The sequence below is a fragment of the Berghia stephanieae genome, chromosome 6 (assembly GCF_034508935.2).
Source record: "Berghia stephanieae isolate SIO BIC M18660-M18661 chromosome 6, UCSD_Bste_1.3, whole genome shotgun sequence".
Lineage (NCBI taxonomy): Eukaryota > Metazoa > Mollusca > Gastropoda > Nudibranchia > Aeolidiidae > Berghia > Berghia stephanieae.
In genome coordinates this window covers 54,417,337-54,440,190 of record NC_088365.1, presented here as the reverse complement: position 1 = coordinate 54,440,190, position 22,854 = coordinate 54,417,337, and the positions used below count along the sequence as shown (strand labels likewise).

General features: G+C 40.1%; 1 protein-coding gene across 3 annotated transcripts in view; it reads left to right on the top strand.

Moving 5' to 3' along the window:
- Positions 1–22,854, top strand: part of LOC144975279 (uncharacterized) — a 55,892-nt gene that overhangs the window by 18,884 nt on the left and 14,154 nt on the right. For all 3 annotated transcript variants that reach the window (XM_078919218.1, XM_078919220.1, XM_078919219.1), the window contains 4 exons: positions 3,348–4,933; positions 6,864–6,971; positions 14,011–14,117; positions 19,123–19,288. In XM_078919218.1, coding sequence (XP_078775344.1) covers positions 3,413–4,933; positions 6,864–6,971; positions 14,011–14,117; positions 19,123–19,288 — 1,902 coding nt within the window. In that variant the 5' untranslated portion in view covers positions 3,348–3,412. The remainder of the gene's footprint in view (positions 1–3,347; positions 4,934–6,863; positions 6,972–14,010; positions 14,118–19,122; positions 19,289–22,854) is intronic.

Genomic DNA, 22,854 nt, shown 5'->3' with positions numbered 1-22,854 from the left:
AGATTGTGACTAAAGAGCATTTTCCAAGGGCTCAACTATTCACAGAGCGAGGCTCAAACCCAGGACCTCCCGATCCGAAAGCGAGTGTCATACCACAAGACCACATAGCCGCACATTTAAAGTTTTGTTTTACGGAGAATATTGGATCATCATCATCATCATTGCCTTTTTCACCCTGGGTTAGGGTATAGGCCACAGACAAACAGTTTCCATCGTTCTCTATCCTGAGCTATCTTTTATATCTCATTCCAGGTCTTACCACTTCTCTGTATATCAGCTTCTTTAATTCTTCTCCACGTTCCCTTTCGGCTTTGTCTATATAATATTGGATACCTTCAGTATAATGTTTATTATTGATATGAATGAGCCTAGAAAACTGAAGAAAGAGTTTAGGTCGAAAAGTGTCGGGCGAGACGGCACAGAAAAAGAACTTGCAGGTAGAGAAACTCTGTCATCGCCAAAGAACAAAGAGGGATATTCGGTGAAGGGTGATTCATCATCTGCAGAAAACAAAATCCAAACCGTTTCTCGGAGCTCTATTCAAACGGCGACCAGCTCACATTCCAAAAACAGCAGTGGTGGCGAGCCCTTACACGACAGTACAAATAATATTGACAATATACATTCACAGATACAGATCTAGGGATCCGGCACAGTTGTGTTCTACTCTGGAAAAACCCAGAGTATTTAAAAATTTGGTCAGAAAACTCGTCCTTCGAGTATCGATCGATTTAAATGACCCTCATCTTGGCAAAAACTCTCAAAAATATGTTATATTGTACGGCTATGTTGTCTAGTGGTATGACACTCGCTTTCGGATCGGAAGGTCCTGGGTTCGAGCCTCGCTCGGCGCATAGTTGAGTCCTTGGAGAAGGCTCTCATCGTACTCAGGTGTAAAATGAGTACCTGGCCGTTAACAGCATTGTCTCTGTTGGGAAAAAAATATTATCGCGTAACAGGCGTCATGTCTCGTTCTACATGTTAAATGTTGCTGTTGGTTAGGGACACCTTGTAAAGCGCTTTGAGCAGATAACGTGTATATTGCGCTATATAAAACCTCAATTTATTTCATTTATATTGTATTTCATTTTATTTGTTTTCCACGTTAATTTGTGTATTGTTGTGCTGACGAAGGGCTTGTACCCGAAACGTCCATTGTCTGTATTGTTCCCACACGAAGCCTCTCCATTTTCACTCTTTCGTTAGTATTTTCACGATTCCAGAATTCAGGCAGCCCGTACCGTTTTCTTCCTGCTAAATTAGATTATGTACCGTTGACAAATCTACGAAAGCGTCAAAGAAGTATAAATTATGCAGTTTAGTCACGTCACGTGTCCGTTTGTTTTTGTTTTTAGACAGTCTGTCACGTAATTAGTTTTCAAAACGCAATTTTCTCTAGCATGCGTTGCACCAGTTTGTGAAAAATTAGGAAGCAGACACCAGGGTCAGATAAAGACCTGAAATAATGTTTATGAAACGGTTCCAGAATAAGGAGAAGAAAAAAAAAAAAAAAAAGAGAGAGAGAGAGAGAGAGAGAGAGAGAGAGAGAGAGAGAGAGAGAGAAAGAGAAGGAGGATGAGAGAGAAGAGAGAGAGAGAGAGATAGAGAAGTGAGAGAGAGGAGGAGAGAGAGAAAAGAGAGAAGAGAGAGATATGAGAGAGAGAAAGAGAGAGAGAGAGAAGAGAGAGGGGGAGGAGAGAGAGAAGAGAGAGAGAGAGAGGAGAGAGAGAAAGAGGAGGAGAGAGAGAGAGAGAAAGAGAAGAGAGAGGGGAGAGGAGGAGGAGAGAGAAGAGAGAGCGAGAAAGAGAGAGAGAGAGGGAGAGAGAGAGAGGGAGAGAGAGAGAGAGAGAGCAGAAGAAGAAGAAGAAGAAGAAGGAAAAAACATCCAAGAAAAAATCAGTCTGCCTCGATCCGCAAGCGGCTTTCTTGTGATGTTTTTTTTTCTTGTATTTTTTTGTTATTGTTTTGTTTTGTTTTTCGTTTGTGTTTTTTTTTGTTTTGTTTTTATTTTGCTTTGTCTGTCACAGTTTATGCTTATACAATACAATACAATACAATATAATACAATATAATACAATACAATAACAGAAAATGAAGTGAGTAGAAAAGTGCTAGAAGACAACAGAGAATAAAATTTCGCGGCTCTGGGGGCTCGAACCCACGATCTTATACTGATTCAACAACTCCGCTTGGCCGTGAGAGGGACGCTATGCAGTCGACGCCATCCACCACTCAAAAAAAAGTAGTTTTAGCCGCGGTGCTGCGCCGCAAATTGATCTAGGGAGATGTGATTTGCTCAAGGCCACACAGCGCAGCGGTGGGTGTTCGAACTCGGTACTTTTGGGGTACGAAGCAAAGATCTTACCACTGAACCACGCTGCCCATAGAGATAGTTCCAAATATCAATGGTTCTGAAAACTTAAGAGTGGGCACGTAATGAGGTTGAACTCTTTGAAGATTTCAGACTCATTTTTCTTTTTCAGATCTTCGGACCAGTTTAGAGACAACATCATTGATTGTCAACATCAACTGAATATGACCAATTTGTGTAAATAAAAAAAGATAGATCCATATCTAGTATCGTTGGTCGGTGGATTAAAAGTCTGAAGTCCCAATTGTTCACGACAGGAGGATCAAAAACTCTGAAGTCTACATTTGAGCTTTGCGCACCATTTTTTTTAAAATATTGGCTGATGACATCAAAGGTCTGATCCGCCCAAAATTATCTAAATCACAATGCCGAAAGCTGGTATGTAGACTTCAGAGGTTTGATTCGCCCATGATGAGAACCGAGACTTCAGAGGTTTGATTTGCCCATGGTGAGAACAAAGACTTCAGAGGTTTGATTCGGCCATGGTGAGAAGCGAGACTTCAGAGGTTTGATTCGCCCATGGTGAGAACCGAGACTTCAGAGGTTTGATTCGCGCCGACCATCGTTATGCCGAAGACATATAAATAGAAAGAATTGAAAATGACCGCACTAAAACTCTTCGTTATTATTTTTAGACTGCCAGTTTTAGTGGCAGTCATGAAACAAAAATGTACACTTATTTTATGTTGGTCTCCATTATTGGGGGTTCTAGTAGGTCCTTTGGGAGAACAGTAACGTCACACGCAGAAAGACAGAATTTTACACAGCGTTAACTTTTACACTGCTCAAAATAGCATGCAACAGATTCCTTGTGGACTCACCATGAAAACAAATTAATCGATTTTAACTGAATAGCCAATAGTGATTGATTGATTGATTGATTGATCAATTAATTGATTGAATTATTGATGAGAAGTTACATTCTTGTTCTATTGTTTGCTATTGATTTTTTCCCTCTATTTTACCTTTCCTTCAGAGTCGAGGAACTAGTGTTTGAACCCCGATCAATGCGGCCTTTAGCTGGATTCCAATTGTCTGTCAATGATGCCTGTACGTTTAGAGGACCAAGAGGAAGAGGATGCAAAACTCATCATCAAAAGGAACAATCATAACTTCAACAGCAACAACAATAACAACAACATTAACAACAACATCAATAATCAACTTGGGGCTGACCCTCGTTCCCAAATGAAAAAACGCTCAAAGAGTGAGAAACGGCACTACAAAGACAAATCTTCCGGTACCTCTGATGATCGATTGCGAAGCACACAGCACCAAAACCACGAAACGGTCGTGTTAGATCGGACAACGTCATCCGTTGACAGTGGTGCGGGGGTGGAGGATGACGAAAGCGGCGGCTCTCACACAGCTTCGGAGGAAATCGGCGTACACGGAAATAATCAGAAGCTTCAACTCATAAGACAAATTTCAGACTTGGGCTCCGATCGCCCGACATCACCTTCTTCTTCACTTAGAAGAAAAACTTCTGCTAAAAGAAGCAAATCCCAAAGTGCTGGGGAAAGACTATCCAGACACAACACGGCAACGTCTGATTCCGCCGTATCTACTTCTATTCTTTCAACAACTTCCGGTTTGTCCACACCCACCGAATCCCGGATATTCTCATCCCCCAATTTGTCAGATCATTCCAAGACTTCTTTCTCTCCAAAACATTCGAGCACTAACTCGAAAAACTACCCACCGCTTACAAAAGCTTTGAGAAAGAAGCAGGAAAGGCTGAAAAGAGAACTCGAGATAAAGGAAGCGAGGTTTCAACTAGAAAGGCAGCGATTCATGGAGGAGGCGTATAGACCCCTTAGAGGTGGAAGCCTCAAAAGAAGAGACTCTGCTAAGGGAAGTGGCAGCGCTAGTGTACACAGAGTTCTTCAGAAATCCTATTCTGTCGATTCTAGCGTAACACCCTCTGGAAATCCAAGGGAGTCAACTCCATCGACATCTCCTCGTTCCAAAAAGAATGAGCCTAGAAAACTGAAGAAAGAGTTTAGGTCGAAAAGTGTCGGGCGAGACGGCACAGAAAAAGAACTTGCAGGTAGAGAAACTCTGTCATCGCCAAGGAATAAAGAGGGATATTCGGTGAAGGGTGATTCATCATCTGCAGAAAACAAAATCCAAACCGTTTCTCAGAGCTCTATTCAAACGGCGACCAGCTCAACTTCCAAAAACAGCAGTGGTGGCGAGCCCTTACACGACAGTACAAATAATATTGACAATGAAATTGACAATGATTCTAGAAATGTAAATAATGAAAATAAATATAGCGATAAAAAGCAGAAACGCAAATCAAGACGGGACAGATCGTCCTCATCACGTCGGAGACGTCACGAGAGTCAGGAAAGATCGTCCATCACAGCTGGTCACGTGGTAGATTCCACGTCGGAGAACCAGAAAACGTCCACAGACTCCGATGACGTGTTTGACAACATGGCCACGAAGTTGGAGTTGACGACGGGCCGGGAAGTATCGAATGAGGACTTTGAAAAACGCATGAATCAGGCTGTGGATTCCATACAACGAGATGGAATGCCTGATATACCAACTACGGTAAGTCGATACTCCGAGATGGAATGCCTGATATACCAACTACGGTAAGTCGATACTACGAGATGGAATGCTTGATGTACCAACTACGGTAAGTCGATACTACGAGATGGAATGCCAGATATACCAACTACGGTAAGTCGATACTACGAGATGGAATGCCTGATATACCAACTACGGTAAGTCGATACTACGAGATGGAATGCTTGATATACCAACTACGGTAAGTCGATACTACGAGATGGAATGCCTGATATACCAACTACGGTAAGTCGATACTCCGAGATGGAATGCCTGATATACCAACTACGGTAAGTCGATACTCCGAGATGGAATGCCTGATATACCAACTACGGTAAGTCGATACTACGAGATGGAATGCTTGATATACCAACTACGGTAAGTCGATACTACGAGATGGAATGCCTGATATACCAACTACGGTAAGTCGATACTACGAGATGGAATGCCTGATATACCAACTACGGTAAGTCGATACTACGAGATGGAATGCCTGATATACCAACTACGGTAAGTCGATACTACGAGATGGAATGCCAGATATACCAACTACGGTAAGTCGATACTACGAGATGGAATGCCTGATATACCAACTACGGTAAGTCGATACTACGAGATGGAATGCCTGATATACCAACTACGGTAAGTCGATACTACGAGATGGAATGCCTGATATACCAACTACGGTAAGTCGATACTCCGAGATGGAATGCCTGATATACCAACTACGGTAAGTCGATACTACGAGATGGAATGCCAGATATACCAACTACGGTAAGTCGATACTACGAGATGGAATGCCTGATATACCAACTACGGTAAGTCGATACTTTATCTAATCTCTCACTCACCAGCTCATGGTTACGACTACGTGGTCTAGTAGTATGACACTCGCTTTCGGATCGGAAGGTCCTAGGTTCGAGCCTCGATCGGCTTGTAGTTGAGTCCTTGGAAAAGGCTCTTTACTCACATTCTCTCGCCGTACTCAGGTGTAAAATGAGTACCTGGTCGTTAACAGCGTTGTCTCCCACTGAAAATATTGTAATATCGCCTAACAGGCGTCACGTCCCGTCCTACGTGTTAAATATAAAGCGTTTTGAGCGTGTCTAGTGGATATTGAGCTATTTACAGGCTCATTTACTAATTTTACTACCATTATCTAATCTCTCACTGACCAAATCATTCCCTGATCGAGGTGATCATAGAGGAGATGTGACGTAATAATACATGTGTGCAATAAGGAGTCTTTTTGTCTATCCTAGTTTTTTAGGCAACAATCTTAGGAAATTATTCCTTTTTCGATAGCATTAAAAAGTGGTAACATAACATTGAAAAAATAACGTAGCTTCTTTCCGAAATTGTCCCTTTTTCCATTCCCCACTAAACTTACTCCTTCTGTTAACTCACTCAATCCTGGAGATCTTTGCTACTTTTCAAATTTGGAAAAAAATGTATTAAAAATTAGCATGTATATAGATAGTTTTATTCAACTGCCATTAACGTGTAAAAATGTAAAACATTAGCTGTGATACTACCCTATAATTTATTTCCAAAAAATGTAATAAATAGGCATGGCGTAAAAGTAACCCGGGTAAACTATGGATATAGTCGGTGTTAGGGTTGAGTAAGTTAATGATGAAAACGATTGCTGTGATTCAGAGCTTTTGGAATAGAATTGGATAAAATTCTAAAGTTCAAAGAATTGAATATCCAAAGAATTTTGAAGCCTAGGCCTTTGGCAATAAAGTGTTAAAATTCTCAATGCATCTGTCTAGATATTAATTCGGCAATCAATTACCATACAGCATGGACCTAAGATATTCCGAATAATAAGACAGAACTGAAAGTCAAAACTTAAATAAACTTTTATTTTTTAAAGATCTTATTTTTCTCGCTTTCTTTCTATTAATAGGAACAAATAACCGAAACAGGACTTTTAGATTGGAGAGCTGTCTTCCGGGTAGAGATGATGCGCCTGCGCAGAGAGGTGAATGAATTCCGATCCTATTGCCAAAACCAGGTAGGTAAACATACTTGATAATGCAGCGTGACTTATTATAAATTGAACACGTGATGTGTACTATAACTACCTGTAGAATTTTGACCAATCAAGACGAGATTTTTTACACGCCCTCCAGTCCTTTCCGTCAAATATGTGACCCCTCGTCTCAAAACGGTATTTAGTCGGGATGACTAATATGCTGAAAATTTAATTTGTAGCCAGACATATCAGACTTGTGTTGAGTTTATAATCTTTATTGAGGAAAATAAATAACATAATTTCAGATTGCTGAATACCAGTCATTCATAATTTTGTCCAGTTTACATTTAATTTGACTTTTTAGCGTCTGGGTCATCCCGACATAATACCGTTTTGAGACATTGGGTCATATATAGTTGGTTGTTTTCCTATAATAGAATGAAGATGGGGATATCGTGGCTCAATGGCATGGTATTTGCTTCGTACCCGAAAGGTACCGTGTTCGACTACCCTTCGCGCTGTGTGGACGTTAGCAAGTCACCTAGCCTGAGCTCACTTTACGGCGGTGACGCCTGGGTTATTCCCAGTCTTCCGTTGGAATAGATCCAGAGAGAAAAAAAATGTCCCTCAGGGATGAATAAAGAGATCTTTTTTAAATTTATTATTTTCTCTACTCTCTTTTTATTGTTTTTCGATAGCTTATTGTGAGATAAGGGTAAAACCTTAAACGTTTATACATCTAGTCTGATTAATACAATTTAGTGAGAACTATTCATTAAAATGGCTGTCTGAAATCAATAACAAAAAGATGAGTGGCGTTATTGTTGTTGTTATAATTATAAAAACTTTAAACGTTACACAAATGCCCATAACTCAGCTCAAAAACGATCTCAAATGGAAACCGCTACTTGAAAGACGTTCCATTAACAAACTCCTCGAATTCCACAAAGCACAAAAAGGAAAACTCGAAATTCCAACTGTCTAGCCATTTGAAACGGAACAATCACCAAAACAAGAAACTCAGTATTTAATTTTTAAATCCCCCACTCAAGAACAAACCATCATCTTTACTCTCTCTCTCTCTCTCTCTCTCTCTCTCTCTCTCTCTCTCTCTCTCTCTTTCCTTCCGCCCTCGGACTTTGGAACTCCCTACCAACCACTTGTAAACAATCCCTTTCGACTGTTGACATAAAAAATTCGCCCCCCCCTCCCTGATTCCCTCTGGAACCCCTATTACTGAAAAGACGGCCAAACAATAGTCTTCAGCCTGAAGCTTTGGCCTTAATGGAAGAAAACGAAGAAGAAGAAGAAGAAGAAGAAGAAGAAGAAGAAGAAGAAGAAGAAGAAGAAGAAGGAGGAGGAGGAGGAGGAGGAAGGAAGAGAGGAGGAGAGAGAGAAGAAGAGAAGAAGAGAAAAGAAGAAGAAGAAGAGGAAGAGAAGAAGAAGAAGAAGAAGAAAGAAGAAGAAGAGAAGAAGAAGAAGAAGAAAGAAGAAGAAGAAGAAGAAGAAGAAGAAGAAGAAGAAGAAGAAGAAGAAGAAGAAGAAGGAAGAAGAAGAAGAAGAAGAAGAAGAAGAAGAGAAGAAGAAGAGGAAGAAGAAGAAGAAGAAGAGAGAAGAAGAAGAAGAAGAAGAAGAAGAAGAAGAAGAAGAAGAAGAAGAAGAAGAAGAAAAAGAAGAAGAAGAAGAAGAAGAAGGAGAGAGGAGAGGAGGAGGAGGAGGAGGAGAAGGAGGAGGAGGAGAAGAAGAGGAAGAAGAAGAAGAAGAAGAAGAAGAAGAAGAAGAAGAAGAAGAAGAAGAAGAAGAAGAAGAAGAAGAAATACCATCCATTCTCTCTTTTACATTCCTAGTAATCTGCTTATACATCCTGCCACTAAAACTGTTATACCATCTTATAAGTCAATATGTAACCTATTCATTATTAGTCCTCCGGAGGGATGGTTACATACACACTTCCAAGGAATTTTGAACAGGAAAAGTAGAAGGTGTGACGTTACGATTTTTGCCCTTTATCAAATAAAATCATTGTATTGTTCAACAGCAATAAAACATATGACCAACGAACCATAACCTCCATGGTGAATAACAAAGCCATGTCTTAACCAAGAAATAGGTCACAATTTGGGCTATATATGGTAGTCATAAAAAATCAAATCAGTAAGTTGATTTCAATAGAACTTAAAACTGCATTGATCTGCACTCTCAAAGATCTTCAATTCATTCATTTGCACCCAGCACTATCAAAGACTGGAACGCTCTTCCCGAATCATGTGTGAACACAACCGATTTAGAAACACCTTCCTGTGAAGATTATCAAACTACTTCAGCCGAAACACCAACAATGGCTGCCACTTTCAACAACTCTCTCCACCCTCGAATACAATACGTACTTAGAATTGAGTCGAGTTTCGGGTTACATTCAGATTCAGATTCAGTTTCCATTCATTCAAGTCTTGAATTACACAAGTGCGGCTATGTGGTCTAGTGGTATGACACTCGCTTTCGGATCGGAAGGTCCTGGGTTCGAGCCTCGCGCTCGGCGCATAATCGAGTCCTTGGAAAAGGCTCTTTACTCACATTCTCTCACTGTACTCAGGTGTAAAATGAGTACCTGGCCGTTAACAGCGTTGTCTTTGTCCGAAAAATTGTAATATCGCCTTACAGCCGGCATATCCCGTCCTACATATTAAATGTTGCTGTTGACCAGGGACCCCTTGTAAAGCGCTTTGAGCACGTTTAGTGGATATTGCGCTATATAAAAGCTCAATTATTTTTTAAAGAGCTCTATTCTGAAAAAGTTTTATTTTTTTTTTTTTTGGGGGGGGGGGGGTTTGTTGATTTTTGTTGAGAAAACTCATCCTTCAAATATTGATCGATTCTGACAACTCTCATCTTGTCAAATTCTCAATAATGGAACCTCAAGAAAGTCAGGCTATAAGTTTACGAAAGCTACAGTCAGGCGATAAGTTTACAAAGGCTATTGTTAGGTATTAAGTTTACGAAAGCTACAGTCAGGCTATGAGTTTACGAAAGCTACAGTCAGGCTATAAGTTTACGAAGGATGCAGTCAGGCGATAGGTTTGCAAAGGCTATGGTTAGGTTTTAAGTTTACGAAAGCTATACTCAGGCGATGAGTTTATAAAGTCTATGGTTAGGTTTTAAGTTTACGAAAGCTACAGTCAGGCTATGAGTTTACGAAAGCTACAGTCAGGCTATGAGTTTACGAATGCTACGGTCAGGCTATGAGTTTACCAAGGATGCGTATTTACAAAAAGCAACGCTATTTGATATCATGCGCTATGTTAAATTTCTCACATCATCTGCCAGCCGGATTTAACTTATCAACACACAAAACAATTTGTAACCTTAATCATTTATTGCCTGATTTATACAGGTTCCTAAGAGCTACTCAGAAAAATGGCTGGCTAAAAAACAAAAACAATAACAAATAGCCGTAGTGACGTCAATTTCGTTCCTTCTATACCACGGGTGTAGGAAACTTGAGCACTTAACTGCTAGCACGATCAATCGTAACCGTCACTCGGGCATCAAAAGTCTGGAACCGCTGGTGTACCAGGGCATGGTTATTCATAATGGAACAATCGGCTATTGTCGGCGGATTCGACCCAAGTACGATCTATTGAATACAACACGAATGACTGATCAATTATTGACAATAAGAGAACGGAAGGGTTTGGTTCCATTGGGCGTGAATGTCTTTAAAGTCCAAATTGGACGGAGTTTATGACAGATAAATTATAACTGATAGAGAATGAATTAATGACAGATTATTGGTGACGTGACGTCACTTCCCTCCTTTTACTTTTTTGGAGTTGTTTGGTTTTTTTTTTTTTTTGTTTTTTACGGTTAGATAGTTGATTAGTTCTCATTAAAATATTTGTAATAAACTTTAGACGTATAAGCATTAAAGAATAGTCAAAATTCTGTTTGTTGTGGTTGTTTACGATTGTATGACCGGGCGGACGGTTTTAGCATCCGGTTTCAGCATTTTAACATTGTTTGCTGTCGAGACGAGTCAAATATTTATCTGCCGTCAGTTTATTTGTTGACAGTTGTTGACAAGGGTTTAGTTATGAGTTTACGGAAGCTGCTATGCCGTCTAGTGGTATAGATAGTATGCCCTTGGCTAAGAAGCTCACAACATTGCCATCCGGAAGTATAAAGGATCAACACACAAAACTATGTGTAACCTTAAACGTTTATAGTCTGGTTAATACAGTTTAGTGATAATTACTCATAAACGCGGATGGCAAAAAACAATAACAAAGGCCTGAGTGACGTCAACTTCATTCTATCTATATATGATACTCGTTTTCGGGTTGGAAGGTCCTGGGTTCGAGCCTTGCTCGTCGCATAGTTGAGTCCTTGTAGAAGGCTCTTTACTCACATTCTCTCACCTTACCCAGGTGTAAAATGAGTACCGGCCCGATAGTTCACTGGGTAGATTGATCCCGGGTGCAGTCGATATTTTTTTCAATTTGATTTCACCCGAGACTGAAATTAACCCTCTCCTTACCACCCATAGGAAAATCGTCACATTCCATACGATGTAACCGACAATTTTCTCATATGTTATACTTCCGGATGGCAATGTTATGAGTTTCTTAGCCAAGCGCATACTATCTATACTCAAATGGCATATTTACCAACTTGACCTTTGACACCCACATACGGAAGGAGTCCCTAAGTTTCATATCTTGATAATATCATTAGAGTCTGGGACAATTCGTGAATCAATATTGTTGATAGGAAAGACAAGTCATGACGTCACACCTTCCACTCTCCTGGTTCCTAAATCCTTGGAAGTGTGTGTGTAACCAGACTTTCAGAATACTAATAATGAATAGGTTACATAAAGGTGACAAAATTATTTCTGTAGCAGGATGTATAGGCAGATTCTTTGGTTTACAGGACGTAAAAGAGCGAGGATGGATGATCTTTATTGAATTGACGACCAGCATATAAATAGACTAGTAAATAAGATGCCATCACTCTGACACCAGAAGATCAATTGACACAACGTATGTTTCCATTCCTCCGAAAGACCGGATGTACACTTCCAATGAAATAGGAACCAGTTTTTTGACATCACAGTTTTCTTCCTTATTCATAAATCTTACTTACTTATCCGAACCAGCGACCACCTGAGCTCTAGCCCTTCGGTCTTGTGCCATGACGTAGAAGTTAGACGTCTTTTGTAGTTGTTCCAGGTGACAATAAAGTGTGTTACTGATGCTTGGATTTGGTGGGAGGAATGTGCATCTCAGGTCTTCAAGAGGTTGACATTCAAGCAAGTGGTGTGTTACTGTTTCATTGGGGTGTTGACATAGGGGGCAGGAAGGGGATGTGTCTTTTGTAATTTTGCTTAAATGGTTGTTGAGCGGTATGTGCTGTGTTCTTAGTTGAAAGATGATGCTTTGCTGGTGTATTCTGAGCTTATTTAGGCAATCAGTCTTTACAGGAGTGGTCATATGGGAAAACATACATCTACCCGTGGTGCTCATTGCCCAACTGTTCATCCATTCTTCTCTCTTTTATTCATAAATCAATATTGCTAATGATGGTGTTTGGACAAGGGGGAGATTTGGAGGCTCTTGTGAACACAACTCGTCGTAATGAAAATATTTATATTGGGGTTACCGTGCTTATTAGTCTCGTTAGTTATGTTGCCTGAGTACGCGCATGTATAATGTATGTGTGTGTGTGTGTGTGTGTGTGTTTGTGAATGTCGTGAATGCGTTTGTAATTGTGCGAGTTAGAGTATGTTTTGAGTGTGTGTGTGTATGTGTGTGTGCGTGTGTATGTGTGTTTGTATGTTTAGTTTGGCAGGTGGATTATGTGCCATGGCATCAATATCAAGAATTTTCTGACAAATGTCGTTGGCCCATCTTACTCCATGTGGGTTTTTTTTTTGTTTTTGTTTTGCGCATTTGAGATATACGCTTATCTAAATTACTCACAACTTCCGCCAGTCGGACATAACCTACCAACACACAACACTATGTAAAATGCTAAGCGTTTGTAGTCTGATTCATATAATTTAGTGAGAACTACTCAAAACAATAACCGGCTAAAATCAAAAACAAAAACAAACAAAAAATCTAGAGCATTTATATAGCGCAATATCCACTCACCGTTCTCAAAGCGCTTTACTAGGGGTCCCTGCCCAACAGCAAAACGTAACATGTAGAATAACAAGACATGACGCCTGTTAGGCGATATTGCACTCTTTTTGGCCAGAGACAACGCTGTTAATGGTCAGGTACGCATTTTACAGCTGAGTACGGTGAGAGAATGTCATCAGATAATGTAACATGGACCTTATTAGTAGCTGATAATAAGAAAAAGAAAAAATTCAACGTTGTGAAACTCAGCATTATAAAGAGTTCCTGACCAACACCAGCACATAACATGTAGGGCGAAACTGGCGATAGTACTTTTTTTCGCCTGAGACAATGTGTATGTTTTCCCATATGGCCACTCCTGTAAAGACTGATTGCGTAAATAAGCTCAGAAGACACAAGCAAAGCATCATCTTCAACTAAGAACACAAAACATACCGCTCAACAACCATTTAAGCAAAATTACAAAAGACACATCCCCTTCCTGCCCCCTATGTCAACACCCCAATGAAACAGTCACACACCACTTGCTTGAAGACCTGAGATGCACATTCCTCCCACCAAATCCAAGTATCAGTAACACACTTTAAAGTCACCTGGAACAACTACAAAAGACGTCTAACTTCTACGTCATGGCACAAGACCGAAGGGCTAGAGCTCAGGTGGTCGCTGGTTCGGATAAGTAAATAAGTAAGTAAGTCAGAGACAATGCTCTTAACGGCAAGGTACTCATTTTACACTTTGAATACGGTGAGCAAATGTGAGTAAAGAGCATTTATCAAGGACTCAAACTATGCACAGTTCAAAGCGATACACGATCCAGGACTTTTCTTTCCGAAGACAAGTGTCATACACCGCAAGACCACACAACTGACTGTACTGTAGAATCCCTGTTTCAGCACTAGCTGAGTTTCTCGTTTATTTTTATTTCTCCACAGGTTGAGAATCAAGCGACTGATGCATGGAGGAGAGAGACACACCAAAACACGTCTTCCGAAAACCAACAGACATTTCAGGCAGACGAGGTTGCCCAGGACCTGCAAGAGTAAGTTTTCCTAGAGTTCTGTCAGGTCACGTGATGTTTCAGTGTGCTTCATCGTAGCCATCGTTATGTTATAGCCTGATACTGAAATCCAAAAGGACTGGCAGTTTGACGTAATTATTTGGTTTTTGCACCGTCTAGTGAGTTGTCGTTAGTTGAGCTCATGGAAAGAACTTGTTTCATTGGTTGAACTATTAAATACAACTCACGATTTGTTGTCTTTTGTGGCAAAAGACTGGCATTTTGACGTCATTTTTTGGTCAATGTCAGGCCATAACTTTACGAAGGCCACGGTGTCATGCGCGATTACTCAGGGGTTTGTTTATGCCCATGGCTGCTTACTTGAAATTTCAGAAATTCGCAGTTTCCGAGAATACTGGGTAATGTAAACGTTGCTGCTCGAAGCTCGAAGAAATAAATTATAATGTGAAATTGAATGTAAGCTTCAATTTAATTACAAAAAAGCCAGATCAAATGAACGTTTCTGGTTTCCCCTTTTTCAACAAAACAGGATGAATGAAATACCACAGATGGATGAGATGATGTGTAGTAGTTAACTACGCCACTACCACATCATCTCATCCATCTGTGGTGTTTCATTATTGAGTCAAAGACACATTAGATGCCCTGCAGTTGGAGCCAAAAATTCGTCATTCTACGAATTTCTCGTAGTATAAGCAGGTCTGGTTATGAATAACTTGATGAAAAAAATGGTTTCAAAAGTGCATCATCATCATCATCATCATCGTGATCATCATCGTGATCATCATCATCATCATCATCATCATCATCATCATCATCATCATCATCATCATCATCATCATCGTGATCATCATCGTGATCATCATCATCATCATCATCATCATCTTCATCACCACCACCATTATCACCATCATCATCTCCACCACCACCATCATTATCACCATCACCATCATCATCATCATATTCATCATAACCATCATCACCATCATCATCATCATCATCATCTCCACCACCATCCTCATAATCACCACCACCACCACCATCATCATCACCGCCATCATCATAACCATCATCACCATCATCACCATGCACGTCCAAAGCCCTCCAAATCCCCGATCACCAGCAGCCAATAAGGAACCACATCGATATAACCACGACAATATCAATCTTTCTATTATTCCTCTCACCGTTTCTTTTCCTGAGATAAAGGCAAAGGCAAATCGATCAATCAATAAACTCAGAGAGATTGATAAATCAATCTCATATCGATATGGCCGACATTAAAATCGCATCCAGCCTCCCCCCCCCACTCCATTCCCCCATCCTGTGTTTGTGTGTTTACATTGTGTATGCGTGGGTCGCTACCCTAGGAACGGCATACTTTGAAGATTTGAGAATTAACTCTCTGTTTGCTAGGCTTAATTTATTTAAATGCAATGTGTGTATACATTATACATATATAAATTATATGACGATGGATGAAAAGGCCAGAAACATCTATGTAAACTGACTCCAACATTGTGGTAAATATTAAAATAATAATTCGCTCCATTGCTACATGTCGAGCACTATCCGTACCATATTATGTGTATCCAACACGATTCAATATATACATATATTATATATATATATATATATATATATATATATATATATATATAACGTCTTGGCCATATAATGTGAGTGACAATTTTTATATATATATATATATATATATATATATATATATATATATATATATATATATATATATATTCAGGGTAAGATTGAATTCTTTGGAGAGAAAAAAGAATAATTTTTTACTCAAATTATTTTTAGTTTTGAAAGCATTACCTTTTAAATACCAATCATGTCTCTGTGGAAAACGATTTTAATATCCTCTTAAAGAAATTTGGGGGTACCGATAGCTCAGTAAGTAAAGCACTCGCTTCAGCTGGGAGATGTCGAGAATTTTTTTCTAACCCCCCATCCCCACCCAGCAATGATATTGTGTAGCTGGGTCTGTTAGATCTTGCGGAATGTTCTTTGTGATATACTACCATCCTATCCAAAGGGTAGCAAGCAATTGCTATTGTCCTTTCCACGACAAAGACACAGGGATAAACGTAGGCTCTATGAGCCTAATGGCTCTGAAGGATTATTTTATAGAAATCTGAAATAACGTAATACTGTATGAAGCTATGAATGACGTAGTTTTCAATACAGTGCCTGATTAGTGTAACATCCAACCCCGCCTTGAATGGGGAAATACAAATAAAGTGAAAATAGATTGATTCAATTCCATAACCGTAAAGAGCTGCCAACCTGTTGATTAATTCGTAGAGATTGATTATACTGCCGTAATTGGCGGTGGGTGGGTGGGTGGGTGGTATGGGGGGGGGGGGGGGCCTGCAACATTTTGGGCAGAAAGCTCGTCCTTCAAATATCGATCGATTTAAATGATTTCGGGTTTTCGTTATCTTCAAATGAGATCAGAGTAATTCGGGCTTTCGGGGAATGTTGTTGTATTGTATGCCATTGAGTGGGGTGGGGGGCGGGGGGGGGGGGGGGGGGGGTCCTGATAGCTCAGTTGGTAGAGCGCTCGAATCACATGCAAAGGGACCAAGATCAATCCCAGGTACAGACGAGATGTTTTTCTGATTCCCCCCCCCCCCCTCCCTGTCCAACCAGCAGTGAATGGATAGCTGATGCCGGAAATAACTTTGCGATAGAATAGCATCCTATCCAGAGGATATCAAGCAATTTCTATTGTCCGTTTCACGCTATAGAAACCGGGATAAACTCCGGCTCCATGGGCATGTGGTTCTGAAGGACTACTTTTTAAAAATGTCTACCATGGGCCCTCTTTGTGATGTTAAAAAAGTATGACGGGATCTTATTTGCTGGTATCTCGGGCACCCCAACGGAGTTTTGGCTGCTTTTTGGTCTAGTGGCCAATGACCCAACATAACTTATGCCAGGCTTCCGGAATGGCAATCAAAAACAGTGGGTCGCCTCAAACGGACTCCTAACAGATCACGGCAGAACTGCTGCAAACATGCATCGATGGGGTCTGAGGGAGTCAGCCGACTGTCCCCACTGTCAGGGAACGCCAGAGACAGGAGAACGCATAATCTTACACTGCCCTGTGATGAGATTGGCGAGATTGTCTGTTCTTGTAAATAGCTGCATGTATTGTGATGCATTGTAATACGAGTAGAGTATCTATCTGATTTGCTTTTTATGTAGTTTGGGATGATGATGGGTGAGTTTGGGTCGTTGATGGTTTTGTGTGAGGTAACAATACGGTATACCTTGCGCCGGTTTTTCAATAGTTTCCATCCAAGTGACTGGAGAGAAAATAACGAAATTAACCTCAAGTTTCGCATGTCTGTGGTTAAGAATTCAATTTTTTTCCAGCTCTTATTTCTTATAGGCTTAATACCGTTTCGAGTTGTTGAGTCAGGTCATTTTTGTAAAAATAAGTGTTTTTAAACTACCCTACATAGGACAGAGTGACTCAGCGGTTCTGTCTTTGCTTCGTACCTGAAAGGTACCGAGTTCAACCATCGGGCGGACGGTCTGTGTATGATTGTGAACATGAGTAAGTCACCTCGGCTTGTGGCACTGCACTGCGACTGACGTCTGGGTTATTACAGATATCTCTTGGAATAGACCCAAAAGAAACATTTTTCCGTTAGGAATGAATAAAAGGAATCCTATTTTTTAAACCAATTATTAATTTCTTTATTTATTGATTTATTTCTTTATTTTTTACTTATTTATCTATTTATGTATTTATTTATTCATTCATTTATTTATTTTACATACATATATTGTTTGGAAAGATTGGTTTATTAGTATTTTAATTGTCCAGTTGGCATCCCTGAATGATGAAAAAAATGGTTAATGAAGGCGAGTTAGTGTGTAGTGTGAGATACTCGAACTGTTTTCATTCCTGGTGTCGAGTCATCGAACTCCGATAGTCAATCATGATTTAGGAATATCGATCTGTCGTAAACCAGATTTAGAATCGACCCATATAAAACCGTTCTCTTGGCGGGGGGTGGGGGGGTGGGGGGGGGGGACAGGAATTAAAAATTTTGGGCAGAAAACCTGTCCTTCAAATATGGTAAAATAAAAGGAGTAAAAATGACTCCTATAAAAGATATAAAACAAAGTAAACGACGTTTCGGCCTTTGGCCTTCATCGGGTAAACAAGAAAAGGAAATAATATGTTATGTTACATTGACATTATAGTTAAAATATTATAGGTAAAATTGTGTGTGTTTGTGTGTGTGTGGTGGTGGGGGGGGGGGAGGGGGGGTGGGCGGGTTGGTGGGTGAGTGCGTGCGTGAGATAGAAAGAGAGAGAGAGTGTGTGTGTGTGTGAGAGAGAATGAGAGAGCAAGAGAGAGAGAGAGAGAGAGAGAAAGAGAGAGAGAGGGAGAGAGAGAGAGAATGAGATGAACTAATGAGATGAAATGTAAACCAAGATCAAAACTCTTTTTTTTTAATGTGAACCGTCTCGCCGTCGAAACGGTAATATGCCTGTAAGATAAGAGCTGGAAAATTATATTGAATTCCTAACCACAGACATATGAAACTTAAGGTCAATGTTCGTTGTTTTCTCTCCAGTCACTTGGATGGAAATCATTGAGGCGGGTAGTCGAACTCGGTACCTTTTGGCTAAGAAGCAAAGACCAATCATCTGAGCCACGCTTTCCTATTTAACTCACTCAACCCTAACACCGACTATATCCGTAGTTTACCCGGGGCTACTTTTACCCCATGCCCATTTAGTACAGTTTTATGAGACAAATTTTAGGCGTAGTATCAAAGCTAATGTTTTTAGTTTTTACATGTTAATGAAAGTTGAATGAAACTATCTGTGCACATGTTCATTTTTAATACATTTTTTCCAATTTTGAAAAGTAGCGAAAAACTCTAGGATTGAGTGAGTTAAAAAATAAAACCTTAAAAAAAACATCCAGACATAATCTCGTTTTGTGCCGGTTTTGGTGAAATTTCCCTTTTCTTCCATGCAGTGTCTCCAAGGCACCTCCCATCGTAGCCAATCAGCTAAAGGACCTACAAGCCAACATGAAACTCTTCCAAAAGAAGCAACAACTCCTGGATTTGGAGACGGATCTGCTGTCCCAGGAGGAACGGCTCGCCGAGAAACAGAACCACCTGGAGGAGTATGAGAAAGAGGTGAGTAGCGTGTACCATTAAGTCATTCAGTATCATTCGACCCATGGACTCGGAGTTTATCCCCGTTTGTGCGGCTATGTGGTCTTGTGGTATTGGCACTCGCTTTCGGATCGGAAGGTCCTGGGTTCGGGCCTCGCTCAGCGCTTAGTTGAGTCCTTGGAAAATATTCTTTACTCACATTCTTTCACAGTACTCAGGTGTAAAAAGAGTACCTGGCCGTCAACAACGTTGCCTCTGTCGGAAAGAATTGTAATATCTCCTAACAGACGTTATGTCTCGTTCTACACGTTACGTATTGCTGTTGAACAGGGACCCTTTGTAAAGCGCTTTGAGCACAATTAGTGGATAGTGCGCTATAGAAAAGCTCTAGTTTTTTTTTCTATAGCGTGAAACGGACAATAGCAATTGCTTGCTACCCTTTGGATAGGACGCCAGTCTATCGCAATGTACTTTCCGCCAGATCTAACAGACCCAGCTACCCATTTACTGCTGGGTGGACAGGGGTCAGAAAAAAAAATCTTGACTACACCCATTGTGAATCGAGTGCTCTGCCAACTGAGGTACCGGGACTCTCATTTGACTCATAGATCATGGGTTTATGCCTGATTCCATAGCGTGAAATTGACAAAATCATGTGTGTGCAACTCTATACATAGGACATTACACCGTCACAAGGTACTTTCTGTCAGATGTAATAGACCCAGCTACCCAATCACTGATTGGTGGACATACAGGGTGGGGGGTGGGGGGGGAGAATAAATAAATTGACTACGTCCCCGATCGATCTCAGTCCCTGTGCTTTGCGTGTGAAATAGAAATAGAAAAGAGAGGGAAAGGGAGACAAAGAAAGAGAAGGAGAGAATGAGAGAGAAAGAGAAAGAGGAGTGAGAGAAAGAAAGGGAAAAAGATGAAAGAGAAAGGGATAGCGAGAGAGAGAGAGAGAGAGAGAGAGAGAGAATAAGAAAGAGAGATAAGGAGAGAGAAAGAGAGAGAAAGAGAAAGAGAGAGAGAAAGGGATAAAGACAAAAATATATATAGAGAGAGTAAAGAGAAATAGAGAGAGAGAGAGAGAGAAAGAGAAATAGAGAGAAAGAGCTAAAAAAGAGAGATAAAGAGAGAGAGAGAGAGAGAAAGAGAGAGAAAGAGATAGAGATAGAGAGATAGAGAGAAAGAGAAAGAGATAGAGAGGAAGAGAAAGAGATAGAGATAAAGAGAGAGAGAGAGAGAGACAGAGAGAGATAGAGAGAGAGAGAGAGTCGATATAAGAGAGGAGAGTATTGCGTAGGATTACTGTCAAAGGCATCCAAGCGTCCAATGCATTCCTTCCGTGAGATCGATGGCCCAACCAAATCAATCAAGTCACAATGTGGGATTATTCAATCAAGAGAGAATTGATTTCTACAGTCGCATCTTGTTAAACGTATGCGGCTATGTGGTCTTGTCGTATGACACTCGCTTTTGGATCGGAAGGTCTTGGGTTCGAGCCTCGCAAGGCGCATAGTTGAGTTCTTAGAAAAGACTCTTTACTAACATTATCTCATCGTATTCAGGTGTAAAATGAGTACTTGACCGTTAACAGCGGCGTTTTCTTTGTCGGGTATAGATAGTATGCAGATGACGTCACTCAGGCCTTTGTTATTGTTTTTGCCATCCGCGTTTGTGAGTTGTTCTCACTAAGCTGTATTAACCAGACTATAAAAGTTCATGGTTACACAGAGTTTGTGTGTTGGTCGGTTATACTTCCGGATGGCAATGTTGTGAACTCCTTGGCCAAGCGCATTCTATCTATAAAGCGAGTGCTCCACTAAGTAATAGACACCTGGATAATCACGCCCCTTGGACAATCGTCATAATGTAAACAATGGCAGTGATTGGTAAACATAGCAAACTGCTCATGTTTTTCTATCAATGATATGTGTTTAAGTAAAATACCCGCTGTTCTACCGCTTGATCAATAGATAGTTCGAAGATGACGTCACTCAGGTCTTTGTTATTGTTTTTTGCCATCCATGTTTATCAGTAATGCTCACTGGACTCCATTAACCTGACTATAATCGTTCATGGATACACACAGTTTTGTGTGTTGGTCCGTTATACTTCCGAGTGGCAATGTTGTGAGCTTCTTAGCCAAGCGCATACTGTCAATAGACCCAAAATAGAAAACTATGTGTAAACTAATATGATTGAGAAAATCGTGTGATAACTAGTCACCCATGAGGCGGTATGAAAACAATAACAATGATCAAAGAGAAGTCGATTTCATTCATGTTATTGTTTATAAACAACCACCGAGCACGTGTAAAGGTGTGTCGCAAATTCCATGTTTTGATTGGTCAAAAATCTACTAGTTCCTTGTAACCCTCTCAATATTTTTCAAAGGCTTTATTAAATATCATAAAAAATAACAATGTGAAATTGAATGTAACGTTCAACTTAATTTACAAAAACAGATAAAATGGACGTTTTGGGTTTCCCCTTTATCAACAATAATTATCTCGTTCGTCTTTAGTGTTTCATTCATCCTATTTTGTTGATAAACGTCCATTTTATCTGTTTCCGTATATTAAATTAAAGCTTACATTCAATTTCATATTGTTATTTATTTCTTCGAGCTTCGAGCAGCACACTTTACATTGTTAAATATCTTAGTCATTTAATCCTAATATTGCCACAGACTTCTTAAGGTGTACGTCCTTGGAATCGCTACAGTGATCATAAATAGATTTTGGCATGACCTTGACTGGCGTGAAAATAAAAATGGGTGAACAATACATTGCCTTAACTCCCGTTGATATTGTTTGGGAAGGCAACCAACTATAAATAGCTCGATATAGTTTCAATGTCATTGACAATAACAAAACAAACTGATTCCTCACGACTTTTTAAAAAGTTATTAAGGCATTGTGTAGTGTTCTTAAAGGGTGAAGGCCGCGTGTACTTTTTTGCAGGTCTGATAACTCAAATTGTTATGGCCTCATTATTGTGATGGAAATACTCTCAAATCAACGTAAAATATTGTCCATTCCAACAATGTTAGATCAAACTCATAATTGTGTTCGGTTATCAGACCTGAATCTGTATGCACGTTGGGTGGGGTGAAATGGGGGGGGGGGGGTAAAGAGATACGGCTGAGTGAATTAAGGCAATGCCGAGAAAGGGGGGGGGGGGGGGGGGATCGAGTTTGCCAAGTTGTGGGGCCAAAGTTGTAGACGTTAAGATTTTTTTCTACAACAAATGTGCTATTTTTCATATAAATAAATTAAATTTTAAATTTCAAAATCTCAAACTATCTTCATCGAAGAAAACACCAAGTGACAGCTAACGAAGACTGCTCAAGTGGCAAAATGTAATGTCCGGAATTCCACAAGGGCCAGTGGTTGAGCCTCTACTTTTCATTATATTCTTTACCAATCTACCAGAAATTGTGAAATCATCAGAGTATTTGCTTGCCGATGACACAAAGATAATTATTATTATCGGAACCAATGAGACATTGCAGACATGGAATAATACCTTTTGACGAAGGATTCATCCTGGAATAATGTAAACATACGCATATGGATGGT